General features: G+C 42.2%; 1 protein-coding gene across 1 annotated transcript in view; it reads right to left on the bottom strand.

Moving 5' to 3' along the window:
* Window positions 1–22,669, bottom strand: part of LOC306940585 (adhesion G-protein coupled receptor F1-like) — a gene marked incomplete at its 5' end in the record, with an annotated part of 277,235 nt that extends 254,566 nt beyond the window's left edge. The window contains one exon of the mRNA XM_079525682.1: window positions 21,569–22,669. Coding sequence (XP_079381808.1) covers window positions 21,569–22,669 — 1,101 coding nt within the window. The remainder of the gene's footprint in view (window positions 1–21,568) is intronic.
* Between the last annotated feature and the right edge of the window lie 910 nt (window positions 22,670–23,579).

The raw sequence follows: 23,579 nt of genomic DNA, 5'->3' as shown, positions 1-23,579 counted from the left end.
TTTCTGTGTCAATATTAATTTGCAGAGGGAAGCTTCCAGCAGAGCGAATCTGGTCTAATATTTCAGTGCTTGATGCATTCACCTCAACATCAATGATATAGTTCCATTGATTTGGAAGCACTGTCAGGGTAGAAAACATAAATGGGTACAGTATGAACCTCCAACAACAGTGACTAAAATATAGCCTACAGTAGAGTTTGTTGGAAGAGATATACTAATACTAGCAGTCAAAAATGTACACCTAAAATTGCTATTCTTGTTTGTCCGTTATTCTTCTACTTAAAGGATAAACACCTGCGGTTTCTGAGGCTACTTAAAGGACAAATCCGCAGTTTTTCAAGCTCATCAGCATTTATATGTTTTTTGAATTACCCTAAAGAAGGCACTCAGGTGCCGAAACGTTGGTATTTAATAAAAGTGTTTTGCATCGTGACTATGAGCTGTGCGACCTATCCACATGGGATCTCAGGATCTCAAAAATCATAAAAGGTACTGTAAGTGAAAAAGGTTCGGTGGCCTACTGGCAGTATTCATGAGAAATTGGATACTGATCAGACTAGCGGTTTGCAATAATATGAGCTCCACACACAATATGCACGCACGCACACGCGCACACACACACACACACACACACACACACACACACACACACACACACACACACACACACACGCACACACGCACACACACACCTTCTAGATAGCCTGCCACAGAGCCACACCGTTAACCCCTTAATGTAGCTTATAGCTACAGTATATTATCAGGCTTTCACACAGAAATTTGTTGAAAAAAGTTGTCCTTTAACGATTTCATTCCAATTTCATGAATTGACATTAAGCCACCTATTACAGCAATGTTTACATAAAATTACTTCATTGTGCATCCACTCTAATTGTTGCTTATCAAAATGTCTCTACTGTATATACAGTACATTGTACTAACCATTCCTTCTCTCTCTGATGTGAGGTAGCGAGTCTTCAACATCGGGCCCCTGAGAATAGAATAAAGACTTGATTAACTTGAGCAAATCTAAATGATCCATTCATTGTTTGACTGGTACCGAGTTTAGCTTGAAAACAGTTTTGTTTTATATGCAAACAAGGATGTAATTTTACTCAAATGAATATCCGGTAGGCTAAATTGTAACATCCTCAGTGTTAATTTATCCAGGGACACGCAGGCCATGAACAACAATAATGGATCTTGTCCTTGCCCACATTTACTGTTGTACCTCATAGAATTTTGCGGGCCTTCGGACCGCTCATCCTAGCACCACGCGTCGCCAATGGGAAGAAGGCAATTGCGTGAGGGCGATTGGGTTTTTGTTTTTTGTACTTGGAAATGCAAACATGGCAACCCATGATGTTTTCATATACCCAGTTGCGTGGCTAGTGAAAACGTGGCAACCTGGCTGAGTGGCCCTGTTAGTGTTTTTTTAACACTAACAAGCAGGGCAAGTTGCAATGTTTCTATATATATGCCATGTTGCTTGAAAGCAGCAATTGTGGCAACCTAGCGGGAATAGTATACTGTACTGTACTGTACTGTACTGTACTGTACTGTACTGTACTGTACTGTACTGTACTGTACTGTACTGTACTGTACTGTACTGTACTGTACTGTCGCACAGGAAACAGTTTCCATACATTAATATGTGTCCCTCCCAACATGCAACGGGGGCCGATGGCATGTGTGCGACTGTGCGTGCGTGGGTGTGGGTGCTTTTGGCGATAATGAGTGTAGTAAAGAAATGCATTGCCGGCATGAGTGTGGAAGGGAGGCAACTTTGGTGGCAGTGCGATGAGCATTGTTCCGCGGGTGGTGTTGTGGCTCCGAGGCCGGCGCGACATGAGGAGATAGCGGTGGAACGACGCAGAGGGTAAGTCCGTGACGACACTGCCGTGTGCGTGCAGTGGGTCGGATGGAGGTGCAGTGGTTAGGAGGGTGGGCTCGGCATGACGTAGCTATTGACTTTGGGTTCCTTACCCGTGTTTTGCGGACAACATTAGCTATGTATATATAGAGTGTGTACCATAAACACAACAGGCCTACCTGTGGAGCCGGGCTTGGAATCTCAAAAACTTCCTGTGTTTCCAAAATATAGCACGTCACTAGAAGGCCAATGACGATGCAGATATTCATTAATATTGCCATTCCTGTCAAGAAGATCAGAGAGAACGAAATAAGGGGAAGGTCAAACAAACACTTAAACCATATACTTTGTACCCCCAGGGTGTACCTTTCTTTTTTCCCTCTACACACCAAATATAAACTCACAACGTGCCGCAACCTGATTGCGTGTTGTGAGAATGGATGTGTTGCAGAAACTATCTTCACCCAATGTTCACCTATCATGACATGATAGGTATGTTAGAATAGGGATGTTAACTGTAGCGTTCATGTGGTTAGAAAAGAAAAGAAAGAAACGATTGAGTTCGTTGGAGTGGCCATGCAGCCAAGCCGGAGGCAATGGTGTTAGGAAGTGAACTCGGGTGTCAGCTTTGATGGTGAATGGCAAAACATAATGCAACTTACAATACATTGTCTATTCACACCTCCGGGTATATTGTACGTAATCATACACATACAGTAGGACTTATTTTTTAGATTTCAGGTACAGTAGCACATGACCAAGGTGGAGCTTCTAGCAATGCCAGGACCTCTACTCTACAGTACACCCAAAGGAGTCGGGTGAAGGCCCAGAGGATCATCAGAGTCCCCGGTCACCTGAGCACTGAACTGTTTTTGTTACCATCGGACAAATGCAAGCAGGCTCAGACTCCTGACCTCAAAACAATGATGTGGAGTACCGTAACTCCCACACCTGTACATCAACATACTGAGTGGCACACCACATGTTAATCCACAGCATTCTGTATTATACCCACTACTGTGACTCATGTTGTGACAAGCCATTCATTAAAAATATAAAATAAAAAATAGGAATCCGCCAACGACAACTGTGTCATTTTCTAAAGTTATAATCGCAGCATAATCAAAACATTCATTGAAGTCTGCCGGTGCAAGCCCACGTTTGATTAACTCCAAGTCTCCAACATACATATTGTTTATTTTTAGGCATGTAACGATATATCGTATATCGATATTAATCCCGACGATATGAATCGATTCATTGAAATAAAAAAATCGATTTTCAAAATAAAAAGCTTTAGTCATATTCCATCATATTCAAGTGCTTTTGGAGAGAAATGATAGTCACTTTCAGTAGTAGAGCACTGTAGAGGGGAGCTGTGTGTGTCTGTGACTGTGCCCAGGTGATGATGGTCGTTGATACTCATCAAGGAAGGCAATTATGTTTCCGCACTGTCAAAAGTAATGCTACTTTTTTGCAATGTAGTTAAATAAAAAATCTCAGGGGGGAAGATAAATTATATAAAATTTTAAAAACGGTAATTCTTTAAAATATATATATTTTTTAATATCGTGAAAGATCGTATCGTGAACCTCATATCGTGATACGAATCGTATCGTGAGTTGAGTGAATTGCCTAGAGGGTGAGTGTGTGTGAGGACTGGTGGACATCTCAAACGTCATCCGGACTTAAGAGGCACAGCATTTCTCCGATCCTCACCAAACTTGGCACAAACACTGTTCAGGGGCCTGACTTGAAAATAGTCACACAAGAGACCACATCTGGACCCAAGGGGCCCCATGGGTGTCACAGGTGCACCGTTCCTCCAAACCGCACTAAACCTGGCACATATAGGGGTCTGCCATGACAATAGTCACACTATGGGCCATGTCACATGCACACATGTGCCACAGTCGCACCGTTTCTCCAATCCGCACCAAACTTGTCACAAACACTGATCAGGGGACTGGCATGAGAATAGTCACACAAAGAAAAACTAAATTGCACACATATGGGGCGCTACAGTGGTGTTACACCAGTGTTTAACACTTCAAATGGCCGACAGAAAGGATGTGTATGAAGACAGTAGAGACCAAATTATGTTGGTGTCAATAAGGCATGCATGGTGCCAAGTTATTATACTTCCTCTTACAAAGGACTCGCAAAGCGAGTGTGGGCCAGCAGAAACCCGACATGTTACATTTCAGATTGAAAGCTTCGAGTATAACTAAATTGTTTTTTGTTTTCACTCAATTTGCACAGATTTTGGTACTTCCATTATTTAAATTCAGGCAGAGCCTGATTTTTCTTCCCAGTCCACCACTATACAAACATTAGGAATTAACAATCAGCATCCTTTATTGTTATCCTTTCCCCCCCATTTCATACACGCACAACCCCAAAAATGTCATTTTCAAATATTTAATTTTCGAAAATAGCCAATCTGTAAACTCGCAATCCAACATATATATGAGTTTATAGATAGTCTTGTTTTTATTTATTTTCAATTATTTTCAATGTTTGGACTTACAAGTAGATTTCAAAATAATTTAGAAAAGTTTGAGAGTAAATGGTTAAATAGAATTCTGAGCCCTTTCCTCACAATGTTGACTCTGGTTATGTTAGATATATTGAGTGGGTTCTGTGTGGTTAAGAAATGGTAGCTTAGAATTAGATAAAGAACTTTTTCAGTTATAGGGTGAGCAAGTGGCTGAAAATACAACATACAGTAGCCTACTAATACTAATTGGTTAGAACATATAATATACAATTCATAATAGAGCATTTGTAAAGTAAAATAAAATTCCCCGTTTTCATGGGTAGCTGTTGGAAACAACCCGTTCATTGTACTTACCCTTGATGGTTTATTAGTCGATAGTGTTCACTGTCAGTGGTCAAGTTCAAATGTAGCTCCATTTAGGCAACCAGTTGGTCATTTTGAAAACAAATACTGTAGTGTGGATATCTAATGGGAAATGAAGGAAAAATAAATGTGAGAAAAGAGTAAATGTGCACGTATGTGTGATTATTGATGAGAACTATTTTTCTTTCTTTTTTTGTTAGTTACAAAAACATGTAGCCATTTACTTTAAAGGCAATGCATGATTATTTCACATAGCAGAAAAGCATACCCCCACTACAGCAAGTTGGGCGCGAATCAACAATACTGATGAACCAGGTCGCCACTGCCAGCCATGTTGACATAGAGAATGAAGAACAATCACTGCATCTGTATACTATATACAGCACCTGTTTTCAGTGAGATCAAATACCTCAAATCACAGTCCTTTATAGCTTACTTCCTCATAAATGTTGGCTTAATTCTAATGGTTTGTGGTTAAATCCTACCTGGAGGGGAGAGAACAGATGGTGGAGGTGAATGGAATACTGCCCCCCCCCCCCCCCCCTCCCAGTGAGCTGTGGCGTTCCACAAGGGAGCATACTAGGACCTTTACTGTTCCTAATATATGTTAACGACATGACTTCAGCTTGTGACTGCAACTTGTTCCTGTTCGCAGATGACTCGGCACTGCTAGTCTCGGACAGGAACAAACTGCAGGTTGAAAAGGCCCTCAACTGAATCCATTCTCTTTGGCTCTAATAGTAATCTCAGCAAGGCAAATGGCTTCTTGGTTAGAGTGGGTGACAATGTTATCACACGTAAAGATGAAATTACCTACCTAGGTTCCATCCTGGAGGCTAATCTTTCCGGTGATAAAATGGCCACCAACGTAATCAAAAAGGTCAACCATAGAACAAGATTCCTTTACAGGATCTCCTCACTGGTCAACAAAAACCCCTTGAAGACCCTAACGGGAGCCCTTGTACAGGGTTTCTTTGACTATGCATGCACCTCCTGGTACCACAGCACCTCAAAGGCCCTTAAAACCAGGCTCCAGACTTCCCAAAACAAACTGGTCAGGCTCCTACTTGACCTAGCCCCCCGAACCCACCTCACCCCTGCCCACTTCGACAGGCTGGAATGGCTTAGGGTCGACGACAGAGTACAGCATCTTGCAATGGGTCTGGTCCACAAGATTCGATACACCACCAAGATACCCATGTACCTGTCTAGATACTTCCTTAATGTTAACGAAGTCCACACCCACAACACCAGAGGGAGTGCAACGAACCATGTACAACCCAGATTCGGCACAAACAAGGGACTAAATTATTTTCGCTCCTATGCCACCAAAATGTGGAACGCCCTACCAACTGTCATTAAGACATGCGAATCCCTTGACTCCTTCAAAACCACTCTCAAAGGGCACCCATCGCAAGGACAACACAAGAGACGGTCACGGCCACACAGCCAACTCAAGGTACGGCCACGGAGCCGACTTGGGGACCCAACGCAGCTCCTCCAAGGAAAACAAACAAATTAACGGAGCTGAACGTGAATCCCCCCCACCGCCCACCCCTTTTTTCCCTCACTGTATATGTTTCTTTTCCCTTTTTACCTCCTTTATGATGAATTCCTGTTCTGTCTATAGAAGTGTCTATTTGTACGTCTCTAAATGTTTTGATGATTTGAACATGGTGGACCCTATTGGAAACAAGTGTAATGCTTAATTGGGTCGTCCACTCACAGTTAACAGCCTTTGTATTGAGTTTGTGCTTGAAATGTACTGTAATTCTGCAAACTGTTAATAAATTCTTCAATCAATCAATCAAAACAGTAGTCACTCACTGGCACTGTGCCGGCATGTTCTACATTACTGACGATTGTCTCTTCACTTAAATTACACTATTACACTAATATACCAACACCAATATTTTGACACAGCTTTCTTACCATGGGGGAGTTTGTCCCTCTCCAGCTAATAATCCTCCCCTTGAAATTGACAGAGCTCTGTCATAGCTTGTATAACATCCTATATTGAGTATAGTCCACAGAGTTTACCGGCATTCCCACCACCCGCAACGTGATATGAGTTGCGGGAAGAAACAAATACTTCCTGAAATATGGTAATTAAGGTCTACTCACCTGTTAAACAGGTTTAATAATTTTTTTAGACAGAGACTAGAGTTTGATGCATGTTTGTGTGTGTGTGTGTGTGTGTGTGTGTGTGTGCGTGCGTGCGTGCGTGCGTGCGTGCGTGCGTGCATGCGTGCGTGCGTGCGTGCATGCATGCGAGTGCGTGCAATTCGTGCATGCGAGTGTGTGTGTGCACACAGTTATATCTCTCTCCTCATGGTAACTCGGTACTTTGCGGTCCCAGGCTAAACTGTGCAGGAACTCAGAGCTGCAGTTTGGCCCAGAGACAATGGCCCACCTGTCAACTACTGTCCTAGTAACTATGGTTAAATTGTAGATGGGTTGTCAGCCATGAACGGAACTCCATCTAGGTCTAGGAGAAGTACATACTGTACTTACTGCAATGCACTCTTAACTACCTCTGTGCCCTTTTCAACTGTATGTTATGTCCTGATTTGTGTTTATATTGTAAACCGTGTAAACTGTATGCCAGATTAACCTTTCAGCATGAAAAGGATTTGCCTAGAATAGAATAGAATAGAATAGAATAGAATAGAATAGAATACTTTCCAATTAACGTTGTGGATTTCTTATAACCACTTGAACCTTAAATGACCGGGGTACGACAGGACTCTCTATCTATATCTCTCTATCTCATTCTCCATCCATCCATCCATCTTCAACCACTTATCCGTAGTCGGGTCGCGGGGGCAACAGCTCCACCAGAGTGTTTCAACATTTTGTGACTTCCTCCTGGGGGATCCCAAGACGTTCCAAGGCCAGTGAGTCTATGTGTTTCCTCCAACTGTGTCTTGGTCTGCCCCGGGGTCTCCTCCCAGTGGGACGTGCCCTTAGAGTATATATTAATAGAGACGGCACCCGGAGGAAACCCTGAGGCGAAATGGACATAGTGGCCGAATTTGGTATTGCAGCGCTGGGCCAAACACATGAACGCGCTGGTCGGTTGACTATCATTGCGCACGTTCATGATGACACGTGAACGCTGAATGCGTGCAATGATAGTCAACGGCCAGCGCGTTCATGTGTTTGGCCCAATCAATCCCAGAATGCACTCTGTTCCTACCCGGAAGGAGGAGTGAAATCGCCTCATGTGCTTTTGAGCAACTAAATGCAAGTGGATGGGAGGAGAAATCCGGTGCCGTCTATTAATATATACTCTAAGGACGTGCCTCGAGGACGTCCCTAGGGAGACACCCGAGAGGCATCCTGACCAGATGCCCGAACCACCTAAGCTGGCTCCTTTCCAGGCGAAGGAGCAGCGGTTCTACTCCGAGTTTCTCTCGTGTGACTGAACTTCTCGCCCTATCCCTTAGGGAGATGCCAGCCACTCTATCTCATTTTCTATCTACAAAAACGTCTGTGGTCTCCGAGGCTAGTCTATTACTGATCCATTCCTTTTTTCCTCTCTATACAAAATATTTTCACCAAAGAAAATCTGAACATTTTTGTAGACGTTAACATTGTAAATATACATTTACAAGGTGCACAAAACAGAGTGAAATTCCATCATGACGCTCGTAAAGTGTGAGTGTCATGTGAACCATGGATATACTGATGTTTTCTTGTATTGTATATGTCTTGGTGAATTGAATAAACTGGACCACAAAGGAAATGAGCCTTCAGGGCTGTTATTTGATATTATTTTAGCATTATTGTAATATTTACTTTTATACAAACTAAATGTGACACACACACACACACACACACACACACACACACACACACACACACACACGAGCACGAAAACAGCATGGTTGTTTTTCACCACCTGTGCACAACCTAACACACACCCAAACACACACGCAAATATTAACTGTATATATGGTGATTTCGGGTGTGCCAGTACAGTACAGTGACGATAACTCATTTCTCAACCGTTTCGGACGCAGGGCAGCTCGCCGGAATCGGGACGGCACCCTGGGTGCGTTCATGTGGGTCTGGTCTATATATATATATATATATATATATATATATATATATTGTTTAGAACAAAGCAATAGCTACTGCTATTGTTCATTTCTTGCATGAGAGGGGGAGAACTAGCTGGTTTTGGAGTGAGCTGCTTTGGCAGACAGTTTGAGGGTCCCCGTTCCCCAATGCCAATATGTGGTGCAGTGGTTCTGTAATAATTATGAATGAATGAATGAATGAATGAATGAATGAATGAATGAATGAATGAATGAATGAATGAATGAATGAATGAATGAACGAATGAATGAACGAACAAAGGAAGTAATTAATTGCTACTCACCACCTCCTCTTTCAAGCTGAGCCTGGAGCTACTAACTAAGTGTGGTTCAGTGGGTATAGGCTAATCGAAACAACATTTCAGAATACCCTGGCAATGTTTAGCTACAAAATTAGCAACAGACTTGTTTAAATGTTATTTTGAACTTTTAGCAACTGTTGAAAAATGACTCAAACACTCAGCCTGCTCACCAGTACACGCTCCAGAGACCACATTACACCCGTCCTCCATGACCTACACTGGCTCCCCGTCAAACAAAGAATTCACTACAAAGTCCTGCTCACCACCTACAAAGCTCTCAATAACCTGGCTCCCCCCTACCTCTCCGATCTTCTCGAACCTTATGCCCCCCTCCGCTCCCTCAGGTCCAGTGAAGCCAATCTCCTGAAGGTCCGCAAGGCCAAGTACCGCACCTGGGGGGACAGGGCCTCCCGGCATTATACGTTTCGGCCCCACAACTCTGGAATGAACTCCCCAACCATCTCAGAGTTGCTCCCTCTCTCCTCTCATTCAAAACCTCACTCAAAACTCACCTCTTCAGGATAGCTTTCCCCAGCTGAGGTCTGGATAGGATGTCCCCTGTTCCCTCGTTTATCCTTTTATCTTTTTAACCTTGTACTGTTGTTGTTTCTGTTATGTTTTGCTTTGTTTTTTTCCTAATAAAGTCTGTTCCTAGTGTTCTTATGTAAAGCACTTTGGGTATTTAGAAAAGCGCTATATAAATTTGAGCTATTATTATTATTATTATTATTATTATTAAAATACAGAATGGGCATTCTCCCTCCAAGGCTCCAAACGATTTTCTGTCTGCCTTCCTTGACTCCTGCAGTGCTGAGAGCAACGTAGTGAGTGACAGCCTTGATTGTAGTCAATCATGCTGCAGCAGCAAGTAGCCTACAGAGTACCATGCATTCCACAGTTACATTTTTTTGTAATTATTATTGTTGTTGTTATTATTGTAAAATAATTTAGACTGGAGAAAAACCGTTTGGTCTAGCAAGTTTTTAGCCTGAATGATGTCTTGCTCAAATATGGAGGGACAGCAGGATTTGGATGAATTATTAATTCACAAAAAAAGAAAACCATTCGTGTTCTACTTGTGAGCAAGGCGCAAGTTGGCATCTCGAGAGCGCATTTCTAGTTAAATCTGCAAAGTAACGAATTCTTGAACTAAAGCAAACAAGTCAAAAGTCCAGTAAAAAGAAGGCTACAATATTTCCCTCTGAGATGTAGGCTAGAATAGAAATTTAAATTAGCATGAAATTGAAATAATCAAGTACTTTTTCATTTTGAGTAAGGTATATATAGTTACTCTACACTATCGGACAGTTCGGACTTATGTCGGCTACCCATTGTCAGGTTTCTTCCTTGTTCACATCTTTGTGCAAGAATGATGGGTTTTCCCCATTAGTTTCGTAATCTGTTCCTTCTCTTGTTGAGTATGTGGCTGTTTACTTCATGGTGTGTCACACGAGGAAGATTTATTAGATATGTTTCTGGCAGTGCGATAGTTATCTGTGATGTGAGGCAGGCATGAGTTTACCTGCAACAAAGGCTACCAGTAACTCGAGTCAAGAAATTGGCTCAGATGCATGCCGATGATTCCATGTCGGGTCGTATTGACAGGTTGTCAGACTTGTCTCTCGCACACACGCACGCACGCACGCACACACACACACATGCACACACACACACACACACACACACACACACACACACACACACACACACACACACACACACACACACACACACACACACACACACACACACACACACACCAGGTGAGGTGAGGTGAATGCTTTGCAGAATGCTTTGCAGACCCCTTGGGGGACTTTTTTTAACAGTTTTTGTCCTTTGATTGATTGAAAATGTTTAAAAACAGGTCAATACAAAATCTGCTAAGAGGATATAACCCAGGTGACAGGTCCTACATGAAGTGAACAGAGGGTAACAAGACAACTCACCCCTTTTGCCACTTTTGGTGACAACTCACCCCGAACGTCCGGACAACTCACCAGGGGTGAGATGTCTTCACTTTCGGGGGTGAGATGTCTTCACTTTCGGCCACTTTCGGGGTGAGTTGTCTTCACTTTCGGGGTGAGTTGTCTGACTGAATATGTAGCCTTTGAGCTCTTTTATATACTTTACTGAACTAATGGTGACATAGTTCCTATTGGATATTGAAGTAGTCTATTTTCAGAACTTTACAACAACAACAACAATTTCTACAATAATATATAAGTATAATTAAGTCAAGGCATGATAGCACAGTCGCAATATAGGCTACAGATGTAAATATATTTATGACACAGTAAAATGTCGAAAATGAGTGATATTCCCCTTTAAGTATGTCAAGGTCAAATTCATACATTGAATAAACCTTACAAATACAAACATTATTGTTTGTAGGCTACCCAGTAGCCTACCCATATGATTAGATGAATGTGCAACATTGTTTCCATCTTCCAAGCATATTCCTGCCAAAATGGAGATCTTAAATTGTTGAAAATGTCTTTAAACCTCTGATTCCACTCATTTCCTTGTATAATCTGAATGATTTATCCCATTTATCCTATATATAATCAACCTTATCTTCCTGAATTAAAGTGTGTGTGTGTGTGTGTGTGTGTGTGTGTGTGTGTGTGTGTGTGTGTGTGTGTGTGTGTGTGTGTGTGTGTGTGTGTGTGTGTGTGTGTGTGTGTGTGTGTGTGTGTGTGTGGCTGAATGGTTATATAAGGTCACTTGTAATTTCTCACATGCTAATGTATAACTAGCAGTAGCCATATCATCATCGTTGTTGGGGGGGGGTCAATATTGCTTTGCTATTCAGATGTAATTCAGTCAGTATAAGTAGGCCTATTAGAACTGTGATTGATTGATCATGCGTCCGTTGGGAGTGCAGTCTAATTAGCAACTTTGTACAGCCGTGAGACTCTGCCTTTGAAGCGCAAACATTATCCACAAACGACCCCCCCCCCCCCCCCCCCCCCCCCCCCCTCAATGCTGCATAGAGAGAGAGACGCTCTACTCCTTACTTACAAGTGTTTCACCGGATTTTACTGTTAAATAAATAAATAATTAGCCGTGACTGCGCACGTCTGTAGGAACCGATAGTTAGATCCGAAATTGCATTAGGCCTACTGTAATGGGTGCCACGGAAAGTACAGACAACTCACCCCGCAATGTCAGAAAGTGAAGACAACTCACCGGGGTGAGTTGTCTGGACTTTCGGGGTTAGCTGTCCGTACTTTCTCGCCCAACTCGCCCCAGCGGAAAGTACAGACAACTCACCCCGACATGTCAGAAAGTGAAGACAACTCACCGGGGTGAGTTGTCCAGTATTCGAACAGAGCACAGCACATAATACTTTGAGTTCGCACAACCCCAGGTGTAAGAGCCGCAACATACCAAAGCCTACACGGGTTGTGCAGTCGACGCGCTGTGATTGGCCAGTCGCTGTGATTGACAGCCTAAACCTAACCCTAACCTTAACCTCAGTAAAACTATACCTAAACCTAACCCTAACCTTAACCTCAGTAAAACTATACCTAAACCTAACCCTTAACCTTAACCTCAGTAAACTTAACTTGCCCGGGGGCGTGGTTATAAACACAACCCGTGTAGGAATTAGTATGTAGCGTAAGAGCCATTTGAGCCACCATATTGTTTTCTAGGTTTCATTGTCAATTTGCCAATCAAGGTAGCCATGGTTACAGGGAGAGAGGGTATTTAACCCTGGCCCTAATCAGTCTCAGGTGTTGTCAGACTGTGAACATGTTCTGTATCCTGTGCGTTTGTTTATTTTGTATCTATAGAACAAAAGTATAGGACTTTGGTCAGATAATAATAAACATAACTTAATATGAACTCGTCAAACGTTTTGATTTCAGTTATTTTGATCACACGTCTGAACTTCGTCGGCAACCAGTAGCACCCAAGTATAGGGATTTGGGCTCTACACCGGGTATGGAGTATGGACTAGTTGCATGTTATTATAATTACTTGTATGGCCTACTTGTGTGCAAGGCGCAAGTTGGCACACAACCCACTAATTTATTAGTATGTTGGTCCTCCCTCTTTTAATACCAATTCTTATTGAGATTTCTGTAAGCTCTTTTTGTAGTGTTGTGTCAACTTGTGTGCTGTGTATTTATTTATTTTAAGTCCAAAAATGGAATTATAATTTACTGAGGAAGATCAGAATAAATTGATGTGGCTAAAACATGCAGTTTTAAATCTGATGTGAATAAAATGTCAACGTTTTTGCAACTTGGTGTCATTCCTGAGCCTCCCTACCCAGTTTTAAAGCTCTGCATCAGTGGTGTATGCAGGAATTAATTATTACCTTGGCCTGGCCATATCTGCCTGGGCACACACCATTTTTTAATTAATTAAATAAATAAGTCATTTTTGTATTAATTAATATGCATTTTTGCCTTCAATTTCCTAAAAATGTCAGGTGTCAGAACTGCATTTAAATGAACTATTTACTGGACAATACAACCAACCAATACCACTGCACAACACACCAACCAATACAACTGGACAACACACCAACCAATACAACTGGACAACACACCAACCAATACAACTGGACAATACACCAACCAACCAACCAAGAGACTTTGATTTGATTGTGCAGAAATTAATTACAACCAATAAGGAACCAATGTGTTGCACTGTGTGGTATAAACACTAGTTATTTAAGCTACTGTTACCTTATTATCTGTGTTGGAATCTTGTTTTGGTTCCATACGATGATCAACATAGTGAAGGCAGCCTCCTTTTGAGCAGCAGCACGTTGTGTGTTGAGTCTTGCACTGGCTTTACTCAGATAAATACTTCCCCAGTCCTTGTTGTTGTAACTGCATTCCCTTTTCTTTGCCGTGGTCTTAGTTTCTCCTCCATGTTTCTCCACAATTTTCGCTAACTTGTGCTGTGTTTGTTCAATGTGTTGTTTTGGTATTGGTGGGCGACGTACACGCACGCACGCACGCACACACACGCGCGCGCGTGGTGCGGTATTTCCGAACGTGCCCACAATGTCTTGACAGTCTCCGCTCCGCTCCTCACAAAGCCAGTTGATAAAACACAATACACCAACTATTTTTTGGCTGGGCCTAGTAGTTAGGTAAAGTTGTGGCAAATCTGCAAAACCACTAGCTTTCTTCACAGATGTGGGTGTCTACTATCACAGAAAAATGTGTTCCAACCCAACTCCCTTGGGAAACTTTGTGACAGCTGCTGAAAGTTGGGGTACCATTATCAACCAATATATATATATAATTCAAAATTTCATTATACTTTAAGTAGCATGTGATATGTCAAACTAGGGGGTTTTCATGACGCTGAATCCATTCCAAGCATGAGTTTTGCACGAAAATACTCCTTGGGCTAAATTCGGCCATAGCTACTTGCCCAAATGTGCCCAAATGTGCTGACCTCATCACATTTGTGATGACAGCTACTGTATGGGCATTGTCTGAACTCAACTCACCTGCTAATCTGGCGGCTGAAATGTCAGGATGACCGTGTTTTTCGTGCCATTTCATTGGCCACTCTTCCCCATCTATTCTAATGATCTTCACATGGCTCTGGTCCATACTAATGCGGTTGCATTAACGGCATCATTAGAGCTATATGGATCAGAGCTAACGGGCGGATAAACACATTTCTCATAAACCTTTTTTTTAATTATTTTCCTTTTTCATAAAATAAACATTGAAGAACAAAGTTAGGAGGATACATACAATTATCTATTGTTATTCACATTCACGGTTACAAATTGCCTATTATCTTTATTCATGGACTTTTATTTTGGAATTATTATTTATAATGGAAAACCGCGTCACTGCAGAAGCACAGCACACCATACACTTTACCACTTTTAATACCAATTGTATTGTTTTATACTGTACTACTACTGAGTCCTGAGTCCTGCATGTCATTGTCATAAGAGAGTGGATTGTTAGGATAGGGTCTGGACACTGTCCCTACAGACAGCAATTGGACAACAGAGACCTTGAAGCTGTTTAATTACATTGTACAATGTATGCATTTTGTTGACTTAAAAAATAGATTATTATTTAAAATAAATACAAATACAATACATTATTCGGCAAAGTTCACACATTAACATACAACAACAATCTGGTGGCATACTCTCCTATGGCAATAGGAAGCATGCATGTCCACATCTCCAAGATATAGCTTTATGGAGCTCTTAAACCTATCTCTGGCATGGCAAGTCCCACCCAACTGTCTATATAGCCTAGGCCTATAGTGGCCTTGGGATTCGGGGCTCTGGCCATAGGCTAGTACTATAAGCGCACTTGGACCACATCTGTTGCACGACTGGGGTGCAAACCAAGGACACGGCCGGTAAGCAACTGCATTGGACCAACAGCAATGCCTTTCACAAATTCACATCTGTGCCAACACTGGGCCTGGCAAAGCAGTCTTAACCATATAAACCCTATATTTCATTGTACAACAAATAGCAAAAATAGCCATGCAATGTGCAAGATGTGCCACCACCACTGGGCCTGAAACAGCAGTAAACATTTCATTGTACAATCAACAGTACAATAGCCAATGTGCAAGTTTTGCTGTTTTATTTTTATTTTCCCATAAGAAAAGAGTCCTTCTGCACACCTACAATGGACAGGTGCGTCGGATAACAGGAACTGATAAGTAGAGAGAAAGAATCTTCACTTGAGATGAGATTTTATCTGAGCAACGTTTCGGTCGTCAGACCTTCATCAGGCATCTGATGACCTGATGACCTGATGAAGGTCTGACGACCTGATGACCTGATGAAGGTCTGACGACCGAAACGTTGCTCAAATAAAATCTCATCTCAAGTGAAGACAGTGTGTGGGATTCTTTCTCTCTACTTTTTATTTTCCCAAAATAGGGACGCCATTTTTAAAGGAGCATTCAGTGATTTGGGTGATTTGGAAAACCACCCAGTCCGCCCCGGTAACAAAATGTGCACATGCACGCTCTACAGTTGGGGGAAGTGCAACAGGCCAACAGCATGTGCACCAAGGCCCGCCCCCACTCGATCATGATTGGAGGAAGGCCCCTCTCATCCTGATTGGATGAAGGTTTTGCCACCCGCCGCCAAAACTGAAACTAGGGTTTTTTGACCCCAGGGGCTCACTGGGGACAGGGAGGATTTCCTTATTATGGTCAGCACACTCTATAGTAGGGAGGATTATCCAGAAAAAAAGATAAAATAAGTGATATTTGAATTAAGTCAAATCACTGAATATACCTTTAATGTGGTTAAGACAGAAGAGGACAATGGCTCAAGACACAGGAGTAATACCATTAGGCCTACCTTCATTCAACACCACTGTTTTAAAGTGCTTTGTTGTGACCGAGGCGAGGACCACTGTGCTGCATCCTTGATGTGGACAGATTCTCAATTAACTTTACCCATAGGCCTACCCCCCACCCACCCCATTGACATATTGACCCACACACTCCTCAAAGGGGTGCACTGACAGCAAACCTTGTGCATTACAATTTGCAGGTGATGTAAGTGATATTCATAAATTAAAGTAAGTGTTAAATAGCCCTATATCCCTATAGCAATCATTGCTATATAGAGTAAATAATAAAACTTTCTTTATATAGCACCTTTCAAAATTGTGTTACAAGTGCTTTACACAATACACATGACATAAGGATACAAACAACAGAACAATGCAACAGGAAACATTTCAATAGTCAGCAAAATAAAATAAGCAACAGAAGACATTTCAATAATCAGTGAAATTAAATAAAAAATGATTAATAGGAGTTGGCACTGAAGGCTAATCTATAAAAGTGCATTTTCAGTAGGGATTTAAAAGAGGAGACAGATTCAGCATGCTTGATCTCCAAGGCCAAGGGCAGTGCATTCCAAAGTGTTGGTGCTGAAAGATCTCCTTTGGTCTTTAAGTTACAGACTTGGGGATCTATAAGCTCTTTGCTTGATGATCTCAGACAGCGAGTTGGGACATAGGGGGAGATTAGATCAAAGATGTAGGGTGGAGCGAGACCAGACCTAGGCCCTCATTTATCAATCGAGTGTAAAATCTGCCCCAAATTCGAGTGTAGGATTCGTAGTACACCCACGTCGGGTCGGCATTTACAAAGTGATCGCAGACAGCTGTTTCTTCCTAATTTCATTCCTAGCAGTGATAAATGTGACGGCTGAAATCAATCTGGCACGCCCTATGAAATCAAGCCTCGCCCTCGTTTTTGCGACATGAACAACTGCCATACGACCTGGAAACCATGGTTACAGGAAGAAAAAAAAAGGTTCCCTCGCTGACCCCTCTCTCATACACAGACGCACGCACACGCAACTAAGGCAACTTGCAACTTGTTGTATCTTAAATAAATAAACCTGCATGAATTAAATAAAGCTGTATAAAGGCCTACCCTGTCTGTTTCTCCTCTCGCTTGGCTTCCCTTGCTGCCTGCCTCACCCCCCCCGCACGCACGCACGCACATATCGCAATTTGCAAGCAACTGTCACTGTGTGTTGTTAGTTGTATATTCAATTATTAAAGTATTTTTAATTTAATATACAACAAGATATATTAGTGAACGAAAACCTGAACCTGTGAACCATGAATTAAATAACAAATAGGCACACACACGCTGCTGTTTTGCATAGGTGCTCCTCCTGTCCTGTCTGTCTGTCTCTCTCTATCACTGTGGTCCGTCCGTGACCGTGACCAACTGACCATGCACCGCACGTTCGACAGTATTTAGATTGCCTCGCAGTCGCTGCAGTGGCTGGGCACTGGTGGTGGTGGGCTGGCTGGGTAGCCTACCTATCTCCGATGCTGTTCCCACTTGCGCTGGTACGGTACATTTGGCATTCGAGCGACGCGTCAGGTTTATTAAACGAGGAGGAGATTGCACATACAGTAACTCCAGAAAGACATTGGCCTGCTGTAGATTAGGCTACAGTATAGGCTACCCACGTTGGGACTCTCCGCAGCTGCACTAGCCTATAGTAGCCTACTCTCCAACGGCCCGTCATGGAAATATTTCAGCACAGACAGCCCAAATCCTCGCATGTATGCGCTCATGCAAAACACTGTTTAAATGGCTTGCAACATTGACAAAACATTGTTTTTAATTGCGCGATTTTAATTACTTGTAAAGTTGGAAATCTCCTACTAATTTCATATGACACAAAGACACATCTTATATGTATTTAGCCCATATATACCTATACAGTTTTATATAAACATTTTAGGAGTGAATACATATGTTTAGATGCCTGTGACAGCCTCTCAGCTGGTCAAACAATGCTGCTCCGCTGTTCTACGACAGAAAAACAGGTGAGGACAAAGCGTACGACAGCTCCCGACCAGACGTGGTTTTTGTCTTGGCTCAAGTTCAAAATCAAACGTTGGCGCAAATAGTAAATTTACTGGAGAAACCTGTTCCTGAACAAACAATACACCATTGATTACTATTGGAATAGGCTATATAATAGAGCTTTAACCGTTAAACAAAACACAAAAAATAAATAAATACACTTTTAATGAATAGTATCGACATGCCAATTGCTAACAAACTGCATTAATTGTTGGTACTAATGAATGTTTCCGTCGGAACAGAATTGATTGTGTTGTCGGCTCCTGACACATGGTAGATATCTGGAGAACAAGAAATGTTTTAGTAAAATGGCTCATTCAATCTGCAAAATATCTATAAGTGGTTCTCAAACTTCTTTGTGTCATGAAGGACCTCCAAATTAATGTGTGTTTGGCTACGGCCCGTAAATGGTGCATTTATATATTCCAAGGCACTTTGCATAGATTGTATTACATTCACCCATTCACACACGCATTCATACGCCGATGGCAACGGAAACCATGCAAGGCACCAACCAGCACATCAGGAGCAATTAGGGGTTCAGTGTCTTGCTCAAGGACACTTCGACGCTAACTCTGGGGGAGCCCGGGTTCGAACTGGCAACCTCACGGTTTACATCCGGCCACTCTACCCCTGAGCCACCGCCGCCGGTTAGATCAGTGAATCTATTATTATTAAACATGATGCAACTTACTTCGCCTTCCACCGCGTATTCTCCTGAAGAAGTTTAATCCAGAGGAAGCAATACCACCACTTGTACTCTGTATGGAAAACATGGACCAGTAACTATAAGAATGTGTTCACACAATGCAAGCCATTAAAGAGGCGCTTCACTTGTGTCCTTGACAGTTGTCAGTGCACTAGCGCCTCCTACTGGTTGTTCTGGTGGGGAGGGTTACTAATGGAGAATGAAACACTCAAAATTATCATAGCAACATTAATTTGTATGTCCTTGTGGAAGTCTAGAAGCTAAGTGACCAAATTATAATTTAGTCCATCTGGTGTGAGCTGCAATAGCTTGGCATTTTACTTGTGACAGAAGAAAGCACTCTTTCAATGGAGGAGAGTAGGAGACTCTTGCCTCGTGGCTACCTGCATTCCACATGGCATCGCTTGTATGTTTCAATTCATATTCATATATATTTTTCTAAATAAGATTAAGTGACAAAGGTAAAATGCTTGCTCCATTTCGAGGTCAACACAGTCAAAGAAGTGTTAATTGCGACTGTAGGTCGCACATTACTATGAAAACCTGCAAAACCTGTCCGTCAGTCAGGTCACACTCATATGGTTGTCAGCTCATGACGCCTCGTGACATCACGCCTCGTGACATCACGCCTCGTGACATCACACTGCGTGACACGTCACACCACCATATACTGTATGGTAGATGCTCCATATACGGCCATCCATATATGGTTGACGCCCCATATATGGCCGTCTCCATATATGGCCATCTCCATATATGAAGATCACGACACTGACCTCATCAAACCCTCATCGAAAACTCAAAGATTTAGGCCTGGCCCTACCTGGGCCCTCATCAAACCCTGTACACTCAAGAGACTGCCACCCTTAGATCTCCATATATTGAGCTGGCCTGTTCATTCCATATGTTGATCTGTCCTCATCAAACCCTGTACACTCAAAACACGCTCCATATATGGCCAGACCTCATCAAACCCTGCACATTCAAGACACCGCTGCCACCCTTAGATCTCCATATATGGAGCTGGCCTGTTCTGACATTCCATATGTTGATCTGTCCTCATCAAACCATGTACACTCAAAACACGCTCCATATATGGCCAGTACAGAATTCATTCCATATGTTGATCTGACCCCCCATGGCAAAGCGCCAGCGTGGTCGCTTCTCGCCCTCAGGGCGTCTTACTGGTTGTTATTGGTTGACAGTGCACAGTAGGCCAATTTCACACCAGCGGAAAAAAAATGAGAAAATGGGGGGAAACTGCAAAAGAAAAGCCAAATGGCAAACTGATGCTAGTGGAACTAACTGTGGTATTAAAAACTACTGATTTTCAAATGCACTTACTCTTGTTTGATTAGAGCCGGTGCCTGTACTTCCTGCAGGTAGATGTCTTAATAAGGCAGCTCGGATCTGTAGGCAGAGTGTTTGAATGTTATACAACAAAATACATACTTTTTAAAACAAAGCAAATGTTTTATTTTAATATAGTTTAGTATGCATCTGCATTAGTGTATGTTCTATATTTGTATATTACAACATACCTTTGAATCCAACAGTGTCCCAAACACTAAAATGAAGAAACCCTAAATGAAATAAATAAAGAAGTGTTTTATTGATGGTTGTATACATCAGTATAGTAATGTATAGTAGGCCTATAAATTCATGCCCAATAAAAAACTAAATGTTTGTCTGTGATCTTTTTTTGCCCAATAATTATTTGGTTAAAAATGTCACAGCTCTTGCCATAACTTTGCGGAATTGAAGTTTCCCCAGCAGACCACAGCAGCCCTCATAGCATAGAGCGGAGGCAATAAGTAATATTGCTTTTATGCAATTTGTTGCGGTCAAATGTGTTTTTTTGTTTTTGCTTGTTTCATGAATGTGTTATTAGCTGCCATTACAAACATCCATGCCTTGGTTGTCCCACAGATGTTATGCTGTTATGTGTTTTGCCAAGTCCCGGAAAAGACGCACTGTGATTGGCCAGTACAGTCACTTTGAACGCTCACCCCAAAACATGATTTACGAGACTGTGATAGAGAGGAGGGAAACTGGACAACAGGGGCATTTCTGACAAATCACACCTGTGTGAACTGTGAACTGTGAAGTGAGGGGCGCTCTTATCATCATACATCTCATTCCGGACAATCACAATTTGCGTCTTAAATTTTCTGCCCTCACTTTTTATCCGCAATATGTATCCTCAGCCAATCAAATCATCGCTAAAATTCACACAAACAAAGCTGGGCATAGGAGGGGCTAGCACCCCTCAAAATAGACCCCATGGCAAGTCATTTGGGATCAATATAAGTAGGAACATTATTAGCCTATATGCTTTTGCATTACCTGTAATGAGTTGAAGAATGCGAAGGCAATATGGATTCCAATATTTGTTGGAGATGTCATAGTTCCCACTCCCAGACCCCAAGTCAATCCAAAGAAAGGAGTCAAAATGGCCAAGCATCTTGCGACGACAACTATCGCATTCGTTTCATCTGACTGGTCACCCACACCTCTCCTCAGCATTTTGTACAAGACCACGATTAGAATTATGAAGTTTATAAAAACAATGGTCAAGGCAGGAATCACGAACGCAAGTAGGGCTTTCGTCTTGTGCCAGTTTAGCCAACAAGCGTTGTATTCTCTGATGTAGCCATTGTTGCCCGCTGTAGAGGCAATGGTGACGACTGCTATAATTAAAGGGCCTCCGTAGCCCAAACAGAAACCGATGGCCAGCATGGTTGATTTAGACATCTGGGAGAAGACCATGATGGTTCGGTAAAACAGGAGAAGGCCAGACACAAGCATCCAAAAGAACAGGGCAAGGTAGAAAAAGTGTATGAAAAATGTTGCTGCGCGGCATGGAGCGACTGGAACTCTGTAATCTTCCCCTGGATTTTCAAGGGGGTTGTCGGCAATTGCTGATCCAATGATGAACCAGATGTTTGCAATGAGCAGAGACACCGCAATGTTCACAATACAAACATGACGCATGTATGAGGTGCTGTTTCTGGTCATGGCCTTCCAAACGACTCCCTCAACGATGAGACAAATGACCAAGCATCCCATTGATATCCCTACGCCAATGTACGAGATTATGTCCAGTAACTCTTTAATTTCTGGGGGAATGTCAATCGACATAAGAATTGTGAAGGAGGTTAGGTGGGTGCAGTTACAGGCGACGGTATCATTTATGTCTGACACAAAAGCACACCCCTCGTGGTCCCATCCGCCGAGGTTATCAAAGAGTGCGAAGTTCCAGAAGACGCACTGTGGGCTCAATGTCAACGACGTGTTTTGTTTGTCAAAAGTTATTATCACATTTTCAACCGTGGTGTTCAGCTTGACCATCAGAACTTTGCCATTGATGGTGTTCTCATAGCTGGTTTCGTTGCTGGTGGTATTGAAGCTGGCATTCCTGGGAGGCAGGATGCTGTTGAGGGGGAAGACAATGGTGGTAATGAAGAGGTTGGTAGCACTGGTGTTTAGAATGTTGAGGGTGACACTAGAGTTAATGTCCGCCTGGTACGAGTTGTTGAATCTTGTTCTGTCCAGCAGAATGAGGTCGGTTGATATATTAAACTCCCCTTCCAAGGCGTCGATGATACTTTCCAATGAAATTAGAAACTTTGAGCTGGCATTGAGGGTTTTGTTGGTGTTTAAAATGAACCAGGATTCTGTTGCTGCTTCATCAATGATGACATCCACTATTTCCAGGATATCCTGCAGACAAAACGGCATTTCTCTGTTAAAAACATGTTTTAAGCTACAACATATTGCATAATACTGTAAGTATAATGTGACATAATAAAGCTCTCCTGTGGTTCTAAATTTGGTGTTTTAGTGATGAACAACAGGTCTAACATCTAGTGTTTCTTATTTTCATTAACCTGATATTACGCTATACGCTTACGATATGTATATTTTTGAGCTGAAGGCGAGGGCTGCGAGGCATATAGCAACCTGAACCTATATGGGGATTTCTTTCCACCGCTTACCGTCATGACACTCTCATCGACATCAACGGCGACATCTGCAATGTTGCCCAGGATGTCAATAATAGCAGATATGGTTGCACTCGAACCAGTAATTTCTGTTTGATATGCTTCTGCCACCTTAGTTAGATTCCCCACAAAGTCTGGAACTGTCTCCGCAACCAAATCCTAAAAGAATCAAACATTTGCATGATACCAACCAAGAACATTCTGTTATGTTACCAGTGGTTCTCAAATGTCAAGAACCCCCAAATTAATAATTAGTGGGCCGGGCTGGAAATATCTTGTACCAAAGACCCTCATACAAGATAATTGTTGTTAAACCATTTCAACAAATATTCCACATTCAAAAAAAAAGTTAT

Source organism: Electrona antarctica (assembly GCF_951216825.1).
Source record: "Electrona antarctica genome assembly, chromosome: 17".
Lineage (NCBI taxonomy): Eukaryota > Metazoa > Chordata > Actinopteri > Myctophiformes > Myctophidae > Electrona > Electrona antarctica.
Note: the sequence above shows the minus strand (reverse complement) of the source record. Positions and strands in the feature narration are given on the sequence as shown.